The 17976-nt window shown below is 50.7% G+C and overlaps 2 protein-coding genes across 3 annotated transcripts; both read right to left on the bottom strand.

Annotated features, from left to right (window-relative positions):
• Positions 1-5355: 5355 nt before the first annotated feature.
• LOC118208042 (WAS/WASL-interacting protein family member 1) lies at positions 5356-7825 on the bottom strand. Its single transcript, XM_035382305.1, has 3 exons — positions 7570-7825; positions 7092-7147; positions 5356-5837 (listed from the first exon to the last, which is right to left on the bottom strand). Exons 2-3 carry the CDS (start codon positions 7138-7140, stop codon positions 5356-5358), a joined length of 531 nt encoding a protein of 176 aa, XP_035238196.1. The 5' UTR covers positions 7141-7147; positions 7570-7825.
• Positions 7826-7947: 122 nt separating this feature from the next.
• On the bottom strand, positions 7948-16259 carry wdr6 (WD repeat domain 6). 2 transcript variants are annotated; one of them, XM_035380683.1, is made up of 7 exons: positions 16138-16259; positions 15075-15182; positions 11750-14510; positions 11355-11432; positions 11075-11191; positions 9380-9486; positions 7948-9130 (listed from the first exon to the last, which is right to left on the bottom strand). In XM_035380683.1, exons 2-7 carry the CDS (start codon positions 15169-15171, stop codon positions 8475-8477), a joined length of 3816 nt encoding a protein of 1271 aa, XP_035236574.1. In that variant the 5' UTR covers positions 15172-15182; positions 16138-16259; the 3' UTR covers positions 7948-8474. The 2 variants fall into 2 exon arrangements, with proteins under 2 accessions (XP_035236574.1, XP_035236573.1); XM_035380682.1 differs by lacking the exon at positions 16138-16259 and adding an exon at positions 15891-16124.
• Positions 16260-17976: the final 1717 nt, after the last annotated feature.

Here is a 17976-nt window from a genome sequence, read left to right as displayed (position 1 = left end):
GAGGGCTGCTGCGGTGGTGTAGCCACCTCACCAGCGGGCGAGAGAGCCAGCAAGACACACCCCCTGCCCCCGGCAGCCACAGCGCCATCTACAGGGAGAGGAGAGAATGACATGCGAAACGTGCACGCATGCACTCGTCCGCACACACACGCATTCACAAGCACATAATCGCACACAAGCACACGCGTCCACACATTCACACATCCACACACACGCAAACGCATACAAACTCATGCATTCACAAGCGCATGCGCACACACACATGCATGTAAATCATGCACCTGAACATACTCACACACATATGCAGGTACACACACGCAAACCCCCCATGTATACCTGTACCAGCCCCGACAGAAAGGTGAGTTGAGATGCCAATTCGACTCTGGCTGCATCCCTGTCACCATCAGTCCTCTCCCACGACACCCTTTGAGTCCTGTTCCCTGGCAACAGCATGTCTTCCGTCTCCGTGCTGACCGTGATGGCCATTATGGAAAAAGTACCTGCCAATCACGAACACACTTTGAGATTAAATGTGGAAACCTCCTTTCATGGTGCTTTCTCTCGGTCTTAACAGTTTTTCAAATCCAAGAAGAGATCTCATAGTTGTTTCTTTCATTTGTCCTAGACACAAATGAGCTATTTTTAATACTAAGGTGAGACCAAAGGCTTTTTCTCCTACTTCTCAAATTCAACTCAGGAGAAACAACCACGCATAATCTCATTTATGTCTTACTCTGATCAAAACAAGAGATCTCTAAATGATCTTAAATAAGTCTAATTTAAGTCTCCTGAACATGGGACCATGAGATCACAGAAAGAGCTCAAAGAAAACTCAGCTATGACTCCTAGGATCTCATGATTCTTCTCAAACATGTCTCAGTTTTCTCATAGTGACCTCATGAGAAACAACCGCATCTCAATTCAATATCCATTCGTCTTACTGAAGTCTCAAATTCACGCTCTCATTGTTTCATCTTTTCTCCTAAGGGGATTTTAGGAGCAACAGCTCAGATTGAAGTGATCTCAAAAAGGTGTACAATTGAGACCTTACTACTTTCTTAAGAGCTAAAGAAAAGACTATCCTGAGCAAAAGATTTCTCCTCTGGGAAGAGTGCAACGGCAGTGTTGATCACAACCTCAAATGCATTATTGAAATTATGTTGGATTCACGTTTCTCTTCCCACAGTTCTCTTCCCTCTACACAGTCGTCTCACTGAAAACACGTTTCGCAAAAGATTTGACAGAAATTCAGTCTGTCATTCAAATTTCGCCTCGGAGCATTTATCCCTTACGATGTTCTCAAGCTTTTCTTCTAATCAAAAGAAATCTGATGCAGCTGTGTCTGCCCATTCACTGTGTGTGAAATGGAGAGGGGCAAAGCTTTTCATTGGATAATCGGTCTGAAGTCACACATAAAGGGATATGGAAATGGTAAAAAAACGAAGTAAGAAAACTCAAAAAAGTGAAGTAATGGAGAAGGAGAAGCCTCTGAGAGTAGCAGACACTCGGGTGCGAGGGTCATGGATGTAAGCAGGAAAAATAAGAGCTTCACGATCCCATTTTAGGAAAGTAATGCAATTGCCATTTCCATGTATCAAAATAAGCAGTGACAGATCCCATTTCAGAGCTTCTCATTGGCTCCACCCTCATCAGAAACAGGTTTCTGATTGGCTGCAGGTGCAGGAGGGCCCGTCACTCACCAGCACCTTGCTTTCACTCTGGCAGGGTCCCCTCCCACCCTCGGCCCCCAAGGACATCCAGCTGTGTCTGGGACAGGGCGGGGGGACGAGGGGGGGGGGGCTCCTGGGGGCTCCTGGGGGCTCCTAAGCTTCCATCCGTAAAAAAGACAGAAGTATGATAGCTGTCACTCAAACAGACTGGCATCTGAGGCTTAAACAGAACCCGGCAGCTTTAACTGAAACACCTGTTGATTGTATGACCGATGCTCATCAGCAGAATGCCACGATCAGACAGTGTTTTGAGAATCGACCCATTTCTGCAGGAGTAAGCACGTGCTTGCACCGTCATGTGTCATTCTAGCCATGGAAGTGTGCTTGACTGAGTGATTGTGTGGGCCTTGAACTCAAAACAGGATTGCCTCCCAACCCCCCCCCACACACTCCCCACCGTACTTTGCACTTCCATCCTACAGATGCAGGAACATCAAAAGGATTCGTTATCCTACTGCTACTGACATCGACAAAAGGCACTTGTTTATCTTGGACAGTCAGTACAAACACACGGTGCGCTTCATGGCAGGGTTATCACATGGCTCCAAGACAACCAATCAGAGCCATTGACTGGAGCGATGCTGATAGTCGTGCAGCGCTGTGGACTTGCAACTCACATAAAACCGACTAGCTTCTGTTCGTGAGCCGGACAGCACAGCCCTATCAGCACGTTTGCAGGTGTGCACCTGGGCATGCACGTGCAAGTGCACGCAAATGCGCATGAAAGGAACATGATACATTCCGACACGGTCAACGGCTTTTCAAAGATGCTTCAATTGCTGCATAAAGCACGCTTACACACTGTAGCTTAGAGGACCGCCCTGGACAAGGCTGTCCCATGCACCAGTGTGCTGTGGTTCTTATGTTCTGCGTGGTGCGAGAGATTCTTGCCTGTCTTGTCCGTGCAAAAAGACAGGTCCAGGTGCTCTGCTCTCCATTTCCCAAGTTCTGTGAGCCACAGCCCACAGGCCCAGCCACTGTGGCAACAGACCAATGCAAAGACAGAATGCCTGTGGGTAGAACCTCCAAAAAAAAACATGGAAAATGGTGCCAGAGAGTCTAAATATACGTCCCTGCAAACTGTGAACCTACACAGGTACTAACATTTCCCACCTACACTTAGGTGTCAACCGCACAACACACAAATGTGTGAGATGCTCAAGTGGTTTTCAAACTCGGCCCTGAAAATCCACCGTGTACGCCTTTAAAAAAAAAAAAAGATTTATTACGTCTAGTCTCGAGTCATTAAGAGTGTTTAAAACATGTGTTTATGTTTATAATTTTGTACTAATTTGCTCTGTCATTGAATTAATTGCAATTCTCACAAGGTTTAGTCTCATTTGCCAGGGGTCCATACTTTCAGCTGTTAGGACCCCACCCATTCCACTGGCCTATATTTTAATCCATTAAAAATGTAACTTTATCCTAAAGGGACTATTTGGCATCAAGCACAATACAGAAATTCAAAGCATTAGAGCATCTGACCTGGTTGTGTAAATATGAAACTTCATAGTGCGCATTGCTATTTCTGACAAATTATCCTTCAAATCCAATTATCCAAAATATTAAGTGAACAATTAACATCTCAGGGGGCTGCAATTATGGGAGGAACAGCCAGCACGCACAGTGGGTCTGGGGACGGAACTTGGAAACTTCCACATTAATCTGTATGACTGATACCAGGGCGCATAGTACACTCTGACAAGCCACAAATGAATTATCAGCATGTAATGTATCAGTGTACGTTTAATGCTAAATACGCCTCGGCCAAGTGCTTTTATATTACCGTGTCAGTGTTAGGATCCTGGCAGTATATTCTGCTGAAGCAGCAGGACTTGGGGAGGGCGTGGTGCCCTCATTACTGGACTGCGGTTATCAGCGATACTTGTGAGGAGTTCTGTGATTGGCGGGGTGATGTGGCTGTGACAGAGAGCAGTACCAGTTTACCACGTGATCCGTTTCAGTTGTTTTTTTTGCTCGAGTTGCGATATGCAGCATTTCAACCTGCCGAAGACCATTTGTGGCGATGTTCACACTTAGTCCCCTGCTGTGAAGGCATTGTGGGTAATGCCTGGTAAACACGAGGGCAGCGGCACAGGAGCGGAATGTTAAGCAAAGACAAAAGAAGAGCGTCCGGAGAAAAGGCATTTCAAACGTCGTGAAATATATCGTACATGCTCGACATGGCTGTGAAATATATTGTGCATGTTCAGTATGTCTGTGAAATATATTGTACATGTTCATTATGGCAGTGAAATATATTGTACATGTTCAGTATGTCTGTGAAATATATTGTACATGTTCAGTATGTCTGTGAAATATATTGTACATGCTCAGTATGACTGTGAAACATATTGTACATGTTCAGTATGACAGTGAAATATATTGTACATGTTCATTATGGCAGTGAAATATAGTATACATGTTCAGTGTGACTGTGAAATGTATTATACAAGTTCAGTATGACTGTGAAATATATTGCACATGTTCAATAAAGATATCATAACTCTGGTATACAGCTGCATTCAGGGACATAATCAAGAAGCCATTGTAGAAATCAGGAAAGTGGCATTTAGAGCAAAGGGCTCATGCCACTTGGCCTAAAATAGGCAACCTAGATTACAATACTTCCCGCATTCACATCCAAAAAGGTCCCAGATTTTCTTTATTTATTTGATATTTGTTCACAGAAAATAGGTTTACAATTGGATGATTGCTGGCCCGATATTCTTCCCTCAGTCCCAGTAGTTGGCATCCCAGTGGATGGCAAAATTAATAAATCAGGTGGATATGAAAATCTGAAGAGATGGGAAACATCAAACGCTTCCCTGTTGCAGTTAGATAGAAACAGAGTGTTTCATAAACACAGAAGATTGAGCCATGACACACATAAATAAACAAAATGGTGGAACAATTAATTAATTAACTTCACACTTTTCAAATCTACTAGTAATATCTACAAGTTTATCTTATTTCAGGTTTGACATTACACCTACATACAGTGACATAAAAATACTAAATAAGAATGCTGCAGCCACGTGTTCAAATGCAGTCAAGGTCCATCCATATCAGTATAGTGAATAGTGGACAGCCAATCATCTATATGCACGGTTGAATTGCGGTCAGTGGTCTGTATGTGCAGTAGGACCACGGTCTGTGTGTGGTCTGTGTGCAGGGCTGAAATTCAGTTCACTCGAGTAGTTTGACCGCGGTCAGTGGTCTGTAAGTGCGGCAGGTTTAAGGTCAGTGGTCTGTAAGTGCTGTACGATTGCGGTCAGTGGTCTGTACATGCGGTAGGATCACAGGTCAGTGGTCTGTGTGTGCAGTAGGACCGTGGTCAGTGGTCTGTGCACGCGGTAGGACCGCAGTCAGTGGTGTGTGTGTGCAGTAAGACTGCGGTCAGTGGTCTGTGCATGCGGTAGAACCACGGTCAGTGGTCTTTACCTGCGGTCAGTGTTTTGTACATGCGGTAGGACCACGGTCAGTGGTCTTTACCTGCGGTCAGTGTTTTGTACATGTGGTAGATCCGCGGTCAGTGGTCTGGGCGTGCGGTAGATCCGCGGTCAGTGGTCTGGGCGTGCGGTAGATCCGCGGTCAGTGGTTTGTGCGTGCAGTAGGACCGCGGTCAGTACTGGATCTGGCGCAGGAGCAGCGAGACGTGGCGCATGCGGTCTGCCCGGTCGCGGGGCGACTGGTGCAGCGGCAGCTCGAAGAAGGAGAAGGTGAAACTGCGCGAGAAGCTGAGGTTGGTGACGGGACGCAGGGGCGGGAGGCGGGGGGAGCGGGGGGGGCGGTGCAGGGGGAGGGGCCTGCGTCTGCCCCCCCGGGGAACCTTCTTCGGGTCCCGCAGCGGGCTGGCTGTGGGGGAGGGGGCATGACTCCCCACCGTGACCTCCTTACGGGGAGCGTGGGGCGCGTGAGGAAGAGGAGGGGCGGGGAGAGCAGGGGGCGGCGGGGGGATGCTGGTGAAGGAAGACTCTGACAGGGACAGGCCCCCCCAGGGGGCCATGGTGTCAGGGTGTCCAGTCGTGGCCAAGGCTGGAGGGGCGCGCTTCCTCCTCCCGGCCTGAGGGTGGCGCTGCAGGCCAGGCTGGGCGGGTTTAATCGCTGAAAAGCACAAAAACAAGAATCACAACAAAAGCAATTGCAGGTTTTCAATCAAACCAAAGGCACTGGACTTAGCGAGTTTAATATCAAATGTACACCTGCCCTTAAACGCGTTTGCTCTCACAATCAAAGCACCCTGTGTCTATGTGAACACTGAGCTGTAGCACTAAGTTGCATTGTGATGAGCCACACTGAACTGTAGTCCAGTGGCCGAGCTGCGTTGAGCTGCGTCCTGCAGTACAGGACTGTGTTCAGCTGCGTTACTCAGCGCTAGTCTGTGTTCCGCCATGTCACGCTGGGCTGCGGTGTATTGTGGTGAGCGGTACCTCTGCTAATAGCGTCGTGTTGCAGTGTGACGGCAGGCAAACGAAAACAAAAACTTTAGATTGAACCGCAGAAAAACCGCAAAATACAGCACACACAGACACAGACACACCCACACACAGACACACACTCACACACACACACACACACACACACTCTCACACAGTCACACGCCACTGGTACCAACACAAAGATTCTTCACTGCTCTAGAATGCTTTTATACTGAGACTACTGTAATACAATAACCATGATACACATTATGCACCTACAGTATGTCCAGTTGCAGGTTTTACCACTGTAGAGACATACATGTGTAACCTGTCAGTATGAGAGGGAACAGCACTGTTGCCGTTTTCAGTAAAAGGACTACCTGTGTGTGTTGAGAGGCACACACAGGACAGTTACAGGACAGCCAGTGGAGGACGGGCTCCCCCTCTATCCCAGGGTTCCTCCCGAGATCCTATCGGGGAGTTTTTTCTCGCCTCCATTTGAGTGTTTGTCTTCCCACTTCCCGTTTTTTTTTTTTTTTTGTACTTCATGCTCGTGCTATTTGGATTTGGTTTTCACTGTTTTTACTCTTTTCTGCTAGTCTCTAAAACAACTTTCTGACAGTGTTCTGTAAGAAACGCTACACAAATAAAACTGATTTGATGTGTGTTGTCGTACACATGATTAACTTGTGTGTGAATGGTATTTATTGTAGATATAGAAACATCCATCCCTCACACAACCAACATGCCAGCTCATCCAGATTACTGGAAAGGCCATCATGATTGACATTTTACAAAATATTTTGTATTTAGAAACTTACACAGCTTTGGCCGCAGTAGTTATTTCATAATTGTATTCAGTATCAGATATGCAGAATACTACAGTACCTTGCTTGTCACTTTTGTCACATTGATAATATCACCGTGACAACCTCATTACCTGCTGTCTTGCCAGAAGAGCCAATCAGTGGCAGCCTGTCCCGTGACATCACTAGTCTGTAGTGAAGCAAGCACAACATTTTATAATGCTGTCACACACTCTTTCCCTCGACAGTACACCATAACAAAACTGGCGTACAAGTAAAATGAGTAATTAGTAATATATTTGGGTGGTATTCAACAGTCAAGAGTCAGTCACAATATTCAGCCCTGACAGTAGTCATGGTTACAGTATTCACAATTGTCAGTGCTAAAGTATTCAACCCTAATAGTGGCGATGGCTTCAGTATTAATTTCAACACTGAGTGCTCAGTGACAGTACGCGGCAGCTACAGTTTTGGTCACAGTATTCAGTAGTGACAGCGGGCTGTAGCGGTTTTCATCAGTGACAGCTTTCACTCAGCGCTAACAGTAGGCAGCCTCCACAGCAGACAGCAGTTGTAGTAGTAGTTGGCACTGCGACACTGGAAAAGCGTTACCTCTCTGACTGACGCTGGTTTGTGGGATTTGGGGATGGGTTCCGAGTCTAGCAGCCTCTTCCGCTAGGATGTCCCCGCACCGCAGCCAAGCAAGGAATCCCTCAGTAAGACCAACCTCTTCCCCTGTCTTTCTTTCTTTGAAAAGGCGAGGACCCCCTCAGACAGAGTGGAACATGACCGTTCTCTTTCCCTTTCTCTGTCTACCTCCCTCTCTCTCTCTCTCTCTCGCTCTCTCTCCACCACTCAACAGTGAGCAGTTCCAGACACGCTGGCAGACACACAGACGCTGGACAAAAGGCAACTTGAAACATCATCAAATATGCATGCTGAGCACCCCACTCATTTCCACAACGGCACACACAACACCGACCCGTACTACACACACAGCATAAACGCTTTATTTCACAATAATAAACCTTATCTCACAATTATAAAAATGATATTGTCAGCAACAACACAAGCACAAGTGATTGTGATTTAGACTGCAGTCCCAGCAGACCCTCCCACTGCATCACCTCCCTGCGATTTGCCACCGGCCTGCCCTGGTCTATAAATATAATAAAGAATGTTCCGGTCCTCTGGTTCGCGCCAGCCACGGCACAGAGAGCAGGGATACCTGTCTCTGACACGGCAGCGCAGGTCTGTTACGCGCACGCGTGTCTGTAGCGTGAGGTCCGTCTGCGTGTGAACGGCGCGCTTACACACGCCTGCGATGTGCGTTCCGTGTGCGTTCCGTGTGTGTTCCGTGTGCGTTCCGTGTGTGTGTGCGGGGCGAGAATCTGAGGTGACTGAGCTCCACCTCCAGCCGAGCTTTGGGACGTCCTCCAGGCCGGCTGTGTTTGTGGAGCGCGAGGGAGAGAGCATGACCTCTGACCTCTGACCTCCCACGCCCGCCGTTCATTCCCTCACTCGTTCGCCCTTTCCCTCTCCTCTCCTCTGATTCGCAGCAGCTGTAACCCCTGACCGCAAACCGCCGCCCAGGCTCCGCCCCCCGGCCCAACCCCAGGCCACGCCGCCACGCCCGCCGCGTCCGCCACGTGCGAGAAGAGCGTCCCCTGGTGGCGAAGGGTGGGACCCGCACGATGTGGGGCGGGGCCCTGTTCATGAGGGACAGAGCCCTGCTGGTGAGGGCCAGGGCTGTGTGGGTGAGGGGCGGGGCCGTGTGGGTGAGGGGCGGGGTCTTGTTGGTGAGGGGCGGGGCTGGTCAGTTGCCAGAGGCACACGCGTTGGTCAGGGGAGGTGGAGACCAGCAGGCCGGGACCCAGACGTTGAAGAGCCGTTACCGGGGCAGCGTGAGCCAGGGGCACCGAGGAGCGTGACTGCAACTGCACGGATACAGCACCGCCCTCTACCTGCGGCCGGGGGAACTGCAGCTGAATGTTAACCACTGACAACTGCCCGTCATCTCCTCCGCTCGCCACAGTCATCCAGGCTGCTTCTTTCTCCCCAGGCTCCGCCTCCTCCTCCTCATGGTCCGCCTCCTCCCCATGCCCCTCCCACACGACCAGGCTGTTGACACCACTCTGATGGACAGTCACTGTGAAGCAGGGACTGCCTGGACCTGGGAAGACAGGGAAAGTGTGATACACATCAGCACACACCCAACACGCAAAGTATTTAAAGAATGACTCTCTCGAGTTCTGGCAAATGCACACGCACACACACAGACACACAGACGCGCGCACAAACACACACACACGCACACACACACCCAGACACACAGACACACACACACACCCACAGACATGCGCACACACACAAACAGACACGCACACACACAGACAAAGGAACAATTCTGTGCTATAAATACCATTCCACATGAGGCCAGCAGTGGAACTGGCTCTCCAGGCTGTGAGTGCGCTCATATCCCACAATGCAACACTTCCATCTGTGGCCCCACTGAACACAAACAGCCTCCTGAGGGTGAGAGGGAGGGAGGGAGGGAGGGAGAGAGCAAGGAAGGGAGTGAGAAAGAGGAAGAGAAGGAGGGGGAAAGAGAAAGAAAGAAAGGATAAAGGAAAGAATGGAAAAGGCAAAAAAGAAGCATGTGGCGAAACGCATTTAATTAATTACATAATTTATATTATAATTAGAAATATGGTTGTTTTGATCCTGGATGCTGATTGGCTGAGACCGTGTTTGTCAGTGATCGTACGTCCGATACAGTAACAGTAACTCAAACTGTATCACCCCGCGCACAACTGTTACTTACGAAACAGTATTACTAAATAAATAATATTGTGTTATCAATGAATTGTTTCTATACACTGTAACAGTTTTATTACAGCAATACAGCACTTGAGGCTGTGCCGTATGGTGCTAGCAGGGGTTCCCAGGACTACACTTCCCATCATGCCTAACAACACCCCTGTAGCTGTGACTGTATTCAATACACAGCACTGCCTCTCATGCCATATTGCTTAATTAGTATTCTACAGTACGTATGAAACGTGCCAGAATTATCAATATCTGTCAGGATTGCTTATTGCCTGATAGTTCGAAGAGGCAACCCTAAGTTCATCAGTTACTCATTTCTGTCTAACTTCACATACACAACTTCTACTGCTACCTGTCAGATAAAAATGTAATGTGTTACAGTCTGATAACGGTACAAAATGGCAACTCACACTTTTCTAACAGCTTACAACCTAGCACAGCGTACGTAGGCTACATCACCATGGTCATATACCATGTTTTCACAGATACATACATCTCATTATTGATATATGAGAAATACGAGAGCAACCACCATTCCCAACATGTTTATATCTTTGGGGATCTAATGTATTTCCATTTTTACACATGGCTTGGCGATATACTATCAACAATTACTAATAACTACTGTTTGTTACACTAATCAAAAGTGGACACTCATTATTTCAATTATCACTATTACCAATAAAGCTTAGAAAGCAGCTTTTAAATGGGCAAAAATGCTTCCATTTTGTAACGCTTGTTTCTCAGTTATTTTAGTAATTGTGTATTCTTGCTGTATGTGCAGGGGTATATGGAGGATGGGTTTATACGTATGTGTATGGCTTTCCTTTTTAACTGTTGGCATGTAAGTGTTGTTTTTGTACAGTGGGGGTAAAACTAATTTCCGTGTTAACGGATAATAAAGCACAATCTTATCTTAGGCTACATTAGTACAGTATTATAGGTCTAGAGATAGAGCTTTGGAATCGTACACCGAGGGTTCATGTTCACTTCCAGAGCCTTAAGAAAGCAGAGAATACTAAATACATCTCACACTAAACACGTACTGCACTGAACACATTACGCACTGAACACATCCAACACTGAACACATCCCTCACTGAACACATCCAACACTGAACACATCCCTCACTGAACACATCCCTCACTGAACACATCCAGCACTGAACACATCCCTCACTGAACACATTGTGCACTGAACACATCCCTCACTGAACACATTGTGCACTGAACACGTCCCACACTGAACACAGCGCAGAAGCTTTCCTCACAGAGCACTCTCCTCTCACCGATTGTCCAGACGGTCCTCCATCCAGCAGGGGGCGAGACTGAGCACACAGCGCTGGTGATAGAAGCTCTCCCACAGCAGCTGGAACTTCCTGTCCACTTCACTGACTGAGAAAACTCTGAGAGGAGGAGGAAGGGAAGGAGAGACGGAGGGAGGAGGACAGAAGGAGAGAGAGAGCAAGGGATATATAGAGGTGGGGGGGGGGGGTCAGTGAGTCCTGGCTGCTTCCCTTATTCTGGGCTTTATCTCCTAATTAGAAGTGAGGTCCACCTGCCACCCACCTCACGGCACCATCACTGCAGGCCACAGCTAGGAGGACCCCCGCTGTCCCATCATGCAGCACTGCCAAAGACATGTACCTGCAACCACAGATCCTCAGACCAATGCCATATACTCATACACAGCAAACATACAGCACACAGCTCTGCACATACGGGATACAGTCAACTGAAAATTAAACTGTGTGTGTGTGTGTGTGTGTGTGAAAGACAGTGAACGAATAAGTATTTGTACCTGATATTAGGTTTTTTATTGCTGATTTACATCTGCTTACCATCACATTTGCTTACCTTGCTAATGTGTGGCCATGCCAGTAAAGCCTGTTTAAATCTGAAACTGACTGAGGAAGAGTATGACAGCGTTTGAGTGCATGCGGTCGATCTGACGATGGCAGTACCTGGTCTCAGGGTCCATTTTCACGGTCTTGTGCCGGTTCCGCCTTCTTTCCCACTGCTCATCCAACCGGTGGCCGGCTACCTGGATCACCTGACAGGTGGGCGGGCCGGGCCCCGGGCCCCAGCCAATCAGCAGCCGGTAGCACTGCAGCTGAGCCCTGCCCCCGGCCGAAATCAGCAGGGCCGAGAGGGAGGCTGCCGCCGCCGCCGCCGTCTGCCCGTCCGCCCCCCCGCCGCCGCCGCCGCCCCCCCGCGGCACCGCGGCGAGGGCGCGGACGCTGGAGATGTGGTCGGTGACGACGGACAGCACCGCGAGTTCCCCGTCGACGGGCCGCGCAGCCAGCACGCTCAGGGTGGTGTCCTCCCCCCCGGACGCCAGCACCTCCCAGGGCCCTGCCCGGCCCAGGCGACACACGCAGCCCGCGCCCCGCCCGTGCAGCCCCGGCCTCAGCCCCCAGCCGCCGCCCCCCCCCGCCCCCCGGGGGTCCAGGGCGGCCGTCACCGCCCCCTGCTTCACGAACACCAGGCCGGAGGCGGGGGCGTAGCTCCAGGACCGGTGGCCCCCCCCGCAGGGCACCGAGAGCAGCCGCTCCCTTCGCGCCACGTCCCACACCACGAAGGAGACGGAGTGGAATCCCAAAACCGCCATCCGCCCCCCCGCCTGCTCCGCCTCCTCCTTCGTCCCCGCCTCCGGATCCAGGAACAGGACCCTCTCCACCCACTCCATCCCCCGGCACGCCCGCTCCACCCTCAGCAGCTCCAGCCGCTCCCCTCCCCTCCCCACCCTCAGCACGCGCACGCAGCCATCTCTCCCGCAGCTGAACAGCGCCCCCTGGTGCTCGCACACCCACGTCACGCCCTGCTTCCCGTGAGCCCCGAACAGAGTCCAAACCGGCTGCACCGCCTCTCCGTCCCCTGCCTCTCCGTCTCCTCCCTGTCTTTCTTCTTCTCTCTCATCCCCCTCTCCCTCTCTCTCATCCCCCTCACCCTCTCTCTCATCGCCCTCTCCCTCTCTCTCATCCCCTTCACCATCTCTCTCATCTCCCTCTCCCTCTCCTCGGTCTCTGTAAAGCAGAAGGGAGCCCCTCCTGTCTCCACAGAACCACAGCGCCCCCTGTGGCCGGGGGAGGAAGGCCGCGGCGGTGAGCCAGCGTTTAGCACAGGGGGGCAGGAGGAAGGAGGGGAGGGGCTCCGCGCTCACCGCCAGGCCCCGTCCGTCAGATCCCACCTCCAGGCGCCAGCGACGCACCTGCCCCGCCACGCCCGAGGCCAGCAGGTAGGCCCGCCCCCCGCCCAGCCCCGCCCACAGCACGCTGTGAACCTTCCCCTCGCCTGCCCTCAGGTGTACCTGGGCGCTGGGCTGAGACAGGGGGAACACGCACACCGCCCCCGATAGGCTGCCCACGGCGCAGAGCCCCGCCCAGGCCCCGCCCCCAGCCCCGCCCACGTCCAGCACCTCCATCACACTGTACGACCGGTACTCCGGGCCCCCCTCCCACACCGGCCTCCACCCTCCCCCCTCCCGGAGGTACACCTCCCCCTGGTCTGTGCTCACCACCACCACTCCCCCCTCCCTCCACCCACCCGACCCCACCACTCGCACCACCTTGGGGCTCCCTCTGCCGTCGAACCCCAGGTCCTCCAGTGCCTGGGTTTCAGGGACGCCCTCCCCCTCGCTCTCCCCCTCCCCCTCGCCCACCCTCCAGAGCCGGACCCCCCCATCCGCCCCCCCGGTGGCGACCCACCCACGCCGTCCCGCCCCGCCCTCGCCGCTGAGGGCCAGCGCCCGGACCCCGCCGGCCCTGTGGCCCCTCAGGGTGCGCTGCACACGCCCGCTGTGCCCGTCCCACTGCAGGCAGGCCCCGTCCTCCCCCGCGCTGTACACCCGGCCGGGCGAGAGGAGGCGCACGGAGAACACCCGGGCCTGGTGCCCGTACAGCACCCGCAGGCAGGGCGGGGCCGGGTCGTCCCCGCAGCCCGCCGCCCCGCCCAGCCGGCCCACGCCCCACAGACGCACGCTGCGGTCGTCGGACGCCGAGGCCAGCCAGCCGAGCCGCCGCTCGTACGCCAGGCCGAAGATCACCCCGCCGTGCCCCGCCAGCCGCGCCTCCACCGGAGCGCCCCGCTCGGCCGTCCCGCCCCCCGCCCCGCCCCCTCCGGGCCTCCACAACACCAGCTGGTTGAAAACGGTCCCGCCCACCACGACCACGTGATCCCAGCGCTGCCCCAGCAGCAGGGCGGAGTACAGCAGGCAGCCCTCCCGGCAGGAGCGGAGCGCCAGGCTCCGCCCCCTCCCCGCCTCCAGCAGGAGCACGGCATTGTGGGCCAGAGCCACGGCCAGGAGGGGAGCCCCGCCCCGGAGCCAGCGCACGTCGCACACCCAGTCCTGCAGCTCCCGCAGGGGCCCCAGGGCCCGCAGACAGGGGGACCCCCCGACCCCCGCCTCCTCAAAGCCCACCAGCCTCACGGCCTTCCCCCCGAACACCGCCAGCACCGCGCTCCGGACCCCCCCGGACTGTCGCCACGGAGACGGCTCCTCCTCCTCCTCGGAGAGGGCCACGCTCCTTCCTTGTTTTCGTTGTCGCAGCGATGCCTCTAACTCCTCCTCCTCCTCTTCCTCGGCGACAGCGGCGCGCGCCGCTCGCCCCTGTTGCCATGGATCCGGGCGGATGCCGTGGATGCGCTGGTTCCGGAGCGCGGTCAGCGTGGCGCAGACGGCGGGTGGAGCGTGAAGGCTGTAGACAGACAGGTTTGGGCCCACGCCTGCCACAGACACGGTCAACATGCGTTAATCTCGCTGTTTTACACCCGCATTAACTCCACAACACAGCCGTCAGGCACCATCACATCACTCAAACTCTGATTTATATAAGGCCCGCCCCTAATGTACATAAAGGCCCGCCAATAATTACATAAAGGCCCGCCCCTAATTTACATAAATGCCCACCCCTAATTTACATAAAGGCCCGCCCCTAATTTACACAAAGGTCTGCCCCTAATGTACATAAAGGCCTGCCCCTAATGTACATAAAGGCCCGCCCCTAGTTTACACAAAGGCCCACCCCTAATTACATAAAGGCCTGCCCCTAATTTACACAAAGGTCTGCCCCTAATGTACATAAAGGCCTGCCCCTAATTACATAAAGGCCCACCCCTAATTACATAAAGGCCTGCCCCTAATTTACACAAAGGTCTGCCCCTAATGTACATAAAGGCCTGCCCCTAATTACATAAAGGCCCACCCCTAATGTACATAAAGGCCCGCCCCTAATTACATAAAGGCCTGCCCCTAATGTACATAAAGGCCCGTCCCAGCCCTTCCCTCACCTGCCAGCAGGTAGTCCTCCCCCAGGAACTCCAGGGCCGTGACTGGAGCCACCAGCATGACAGACTCCATCACTGCACCACACTTACTGTCAGCCATCTTTTAACCCTCTGACACACGGACAGAGACACAGACACAGACAGGACATCATGTTCACTACTTTCTCAGTATTAACGATTGGCTGCAGCTCACTGTCCACATCAGAATATAAAAAATATTCCTAATTATCATAAAATCTTGTCAAAAATCTACTCAAAATGTATAAGAATTCAATGAGTGGATTTTAATTTTATGGAAAACAAAAATGCTTGTAACTTTATTAAGTATGGTTTCTTATTTTGTATCCTAACACTTTACATTTTACTTTACAAAAATTACATTATACACATTGTAATACAAGGAAGTATTATTTGCTATGATCCATCAGAACCATTATAATTTTTCCGTATTCCTGCAAAAATTCAGAACTAGCACTTTAACAGAGACAGTGAGAGACAGCCTGCTCGAAAAGACTGGCCCACGTGTTTCTGGTGCTGCCCCATATTTAGAAAACAACTTGTTTATAGCGTGATGGTGCGAAATATAGGCTATTTCGCAGTTATTGGCTCTGGGTAGATGTTGTTTGGTTCTCAAAGTAGGAAGAGAAAGAATTGAGCAGTCTCTGAATCTGCCAACAGCCCACCGTGCTGCACTAGAATCCGGCTACATTGAACACAATCATCGCTGCGATACTACGCGGATATGGACATGCTGATGCGAGAGCTAATGGGAAATATATTTCCTTTATAGGTCCGTAACTCGCTGGTTGCGATACTCACACGACAAACCCCCGAAACACATGATCCTATATTCTGAATTAAGCAAACTAGCTCGGCGCTGTAAATATGTGCCGTTTCATATTTGGTCCCATTGTCTAATAACGAAAGTAGCCGTTCACTAGCTGGTCAGAAAATACTTGTATACATCACGTTGCAACAACAAACGGCTACATAACCACGTTACTTTAACTTCTCTATTTTTTTCCATTCACCGGCAGTTTCCTTTTATCCAATCAGAACCAGTTACCTTGACATGCGTATGGAGGCGTGCCTTTTTTCTTCTTCGTGGTATTTCATAACGAAACATCTGACATTTAGATAAATACCGCCATCTACTATGTTGGAGTATGAACGAGAAAATATCGACGGTACCCGTTTACAGTAGTGTACTCAATCTGTTATTTTTTTCAGTCATTGGTCATTACCTGGGTCCACTTTCATATCCTTACTCAGCGATCCTGAGCTTGACTCAATATCCCACCTAGTGTCAGTTCTGTAATTCCTGATTAACATTATTTTGTTTATTGTCTAAATCAAACTTTTTAGTGTTTCTGCCACTGTGCAATATAGTACTTCTTTATTGAACATACTGCGAATTTTTGCTTCATATTTTCCCATCCTGCGTGATGTATTTAGCTCAGTATATTACATTATAGTCTCGTAATAAATACCCCTCCTGTATATTCCTGCTACACATCTCTTTGATGACAGTGATGGTTGTATACCAAATAGGCATCTTTCCCTCAGTGTATGACCCTGCCCCTGATATTTGGTCATTATATCCTCTCTAATGAGGGCCTTGGGCAATCCTAAACTCTATGGTATCTCAGCATCAGTGCAGTTTAATGCTAACATGCTACATACAGAAACAGCATACCCATAAAGACCCCATACAATCACAACAATCACTTTTTAATAGTAACATATATAATGAGCCAAAGAAAACAAATACTATGATATTAAGTCTATTTAATTCAGTTGAGATTTCAAATAAGTTTCTTTTTTTTTTAATGCTGACAGCAGCAAAGTTCCTGCATCACTCACTAGTGAGAATTTGGTATTGGTCATTTGAATACCTTACTTATTGTGTACTTAAAACAGTCAGTCAGTTCAGGCAATGCCGTGAATATTCATATATAACAGACACATCGCACCTGACCAGATTTTGCATTTAGAAAAGATGCATTTTAAGCATAAAGGACGTGTTATTGTATGTTCATAAGTAACTGTGAAAATCTAAATATTAATCTTTATTTTGTGGCTGACTGAACACTTTACATTCAAGAAACAGGTGCTGCAGATTACCTTTAACCCTCGCATGTGAATATTTGATATAAACTTGATCTCAGCGATTAGATCCATTTGACAGTATTTTTGTATACTTTAGCTGATTAAAGCTGCAGATGTGTGTAAAGCATCTTCCTCCAACTCACGTCTGTGCCAGGCCCACCCGCGAACTGTGGTTTGATAAGATGCAACAGCTGACATCTTATGTCTCGTTGGTGGACATGGACATCAGCAGCCATACCGCCACGTAGCCTGGTCCTGCAGAATGGCTGAAGCTAAGCAAGCGTGGGCTTGTTTGGGACTTGCATGCGAGACCTCTGGGGAACACTATGTTGCTGCTAGAAGTGCTGTTGGTGGGCCAGTAGGGAGCGATCTTCTCTCTGGTCGAATAATCCTCGATGTCCCAGAGCAGTAATGGGGACACTGCGCTGTAGGAGATGCCGTTCTTCAGATGAGATGAGTCCTCACTCACTGTGGTCATTAAAGATCTCATGACACTCATTGCAAAGAGTAGGGGGTCGGGTTCCCCGGTGTCCTGGCTAAATTACCAACCTGCCTCTCTCAACCTGACACCTAATCATCCCCTGATTTAATCAGCTAAAACACTGTTCTCTCCCTCTCCACCTCAGCTGTTGTGTGGTGAGTGTTCTGGTGCAAAATGGCTGCCGTGCGTCGCCCAGGTGGGTGCGACACATTGGTGGTGGGTGAGATGAGTTTCCCGCTCATCACTGTGAAGCGCTTTGAGAGTGTGAGAAAAGCGCTATATAAATGTGCTTGCTGGATGGACGACAGAACCTCC

The sequence above is a fragment of the Anguilla anguilla genome, chromosome 11 (assembly GCF_013347855.1).
Source record: "Anguilla anguilla isolate fAngAng1 chromosome 11, fAngAng1.pri, whole genome shotgun sequence".
In the NCBI taxonomy this organism is placed as follows: domain Eukaryota; kingdom Metazoa; phylum Chordata; class Actinopteri; order Anguilliformes; family Anguillidae; genus Anguilla; species Anguilla anguilla.
The sequence above is the reverse complement of the archived record's forward strand: the minus strand, read 5'-3'. Positions and strand labels throughout refer to the sequence as shown.

What these genes read in the sequence shown, in the direction of transcription:
- LOC118208042 (XM_035382305.1), bottom strand. Translation starts at nt 7,140, where the DNA reads ATGTCACGGGACAGGCTGCCACTGATTGGCTCTTCTGGCAAGACAGCA. An exon ending in CTCTTCTGGCAAGACAGCAG is followed by an intron (nt 5,838 to 7,091) that starts GTAATGAGGTTG and finishes TGTGCTTTTCAG; the next exon opens with CGATTAAACCCGCCCAGCCT.
- wdr6 (XM_035380683.1), bottom strand. Translation starts at nt 15,171, where the DNA reads ATGGCTGACAGTAAGTGTGGTGCAGTGATGGAGTCTGTCATGCTGGTG. An exon ending in AAAATGGACCCTGAGACCAG is followed by an intron (nt 11,433 to 11,749) that starts GTACTGCCATCG and finishes CTGTGGTTGCAG; the next exon opens with GTACATGTCTTTGGCAGTGC. An exon ending in TGCTGGCCTCATGTGGAATG is followed by an intron (nt 9,131 to 9,379) that starts GTATTTATAGCA and finishes CTGTCTTCCCAG; the next exon opens with GTCCAGGCAGTCCCTGCTTC.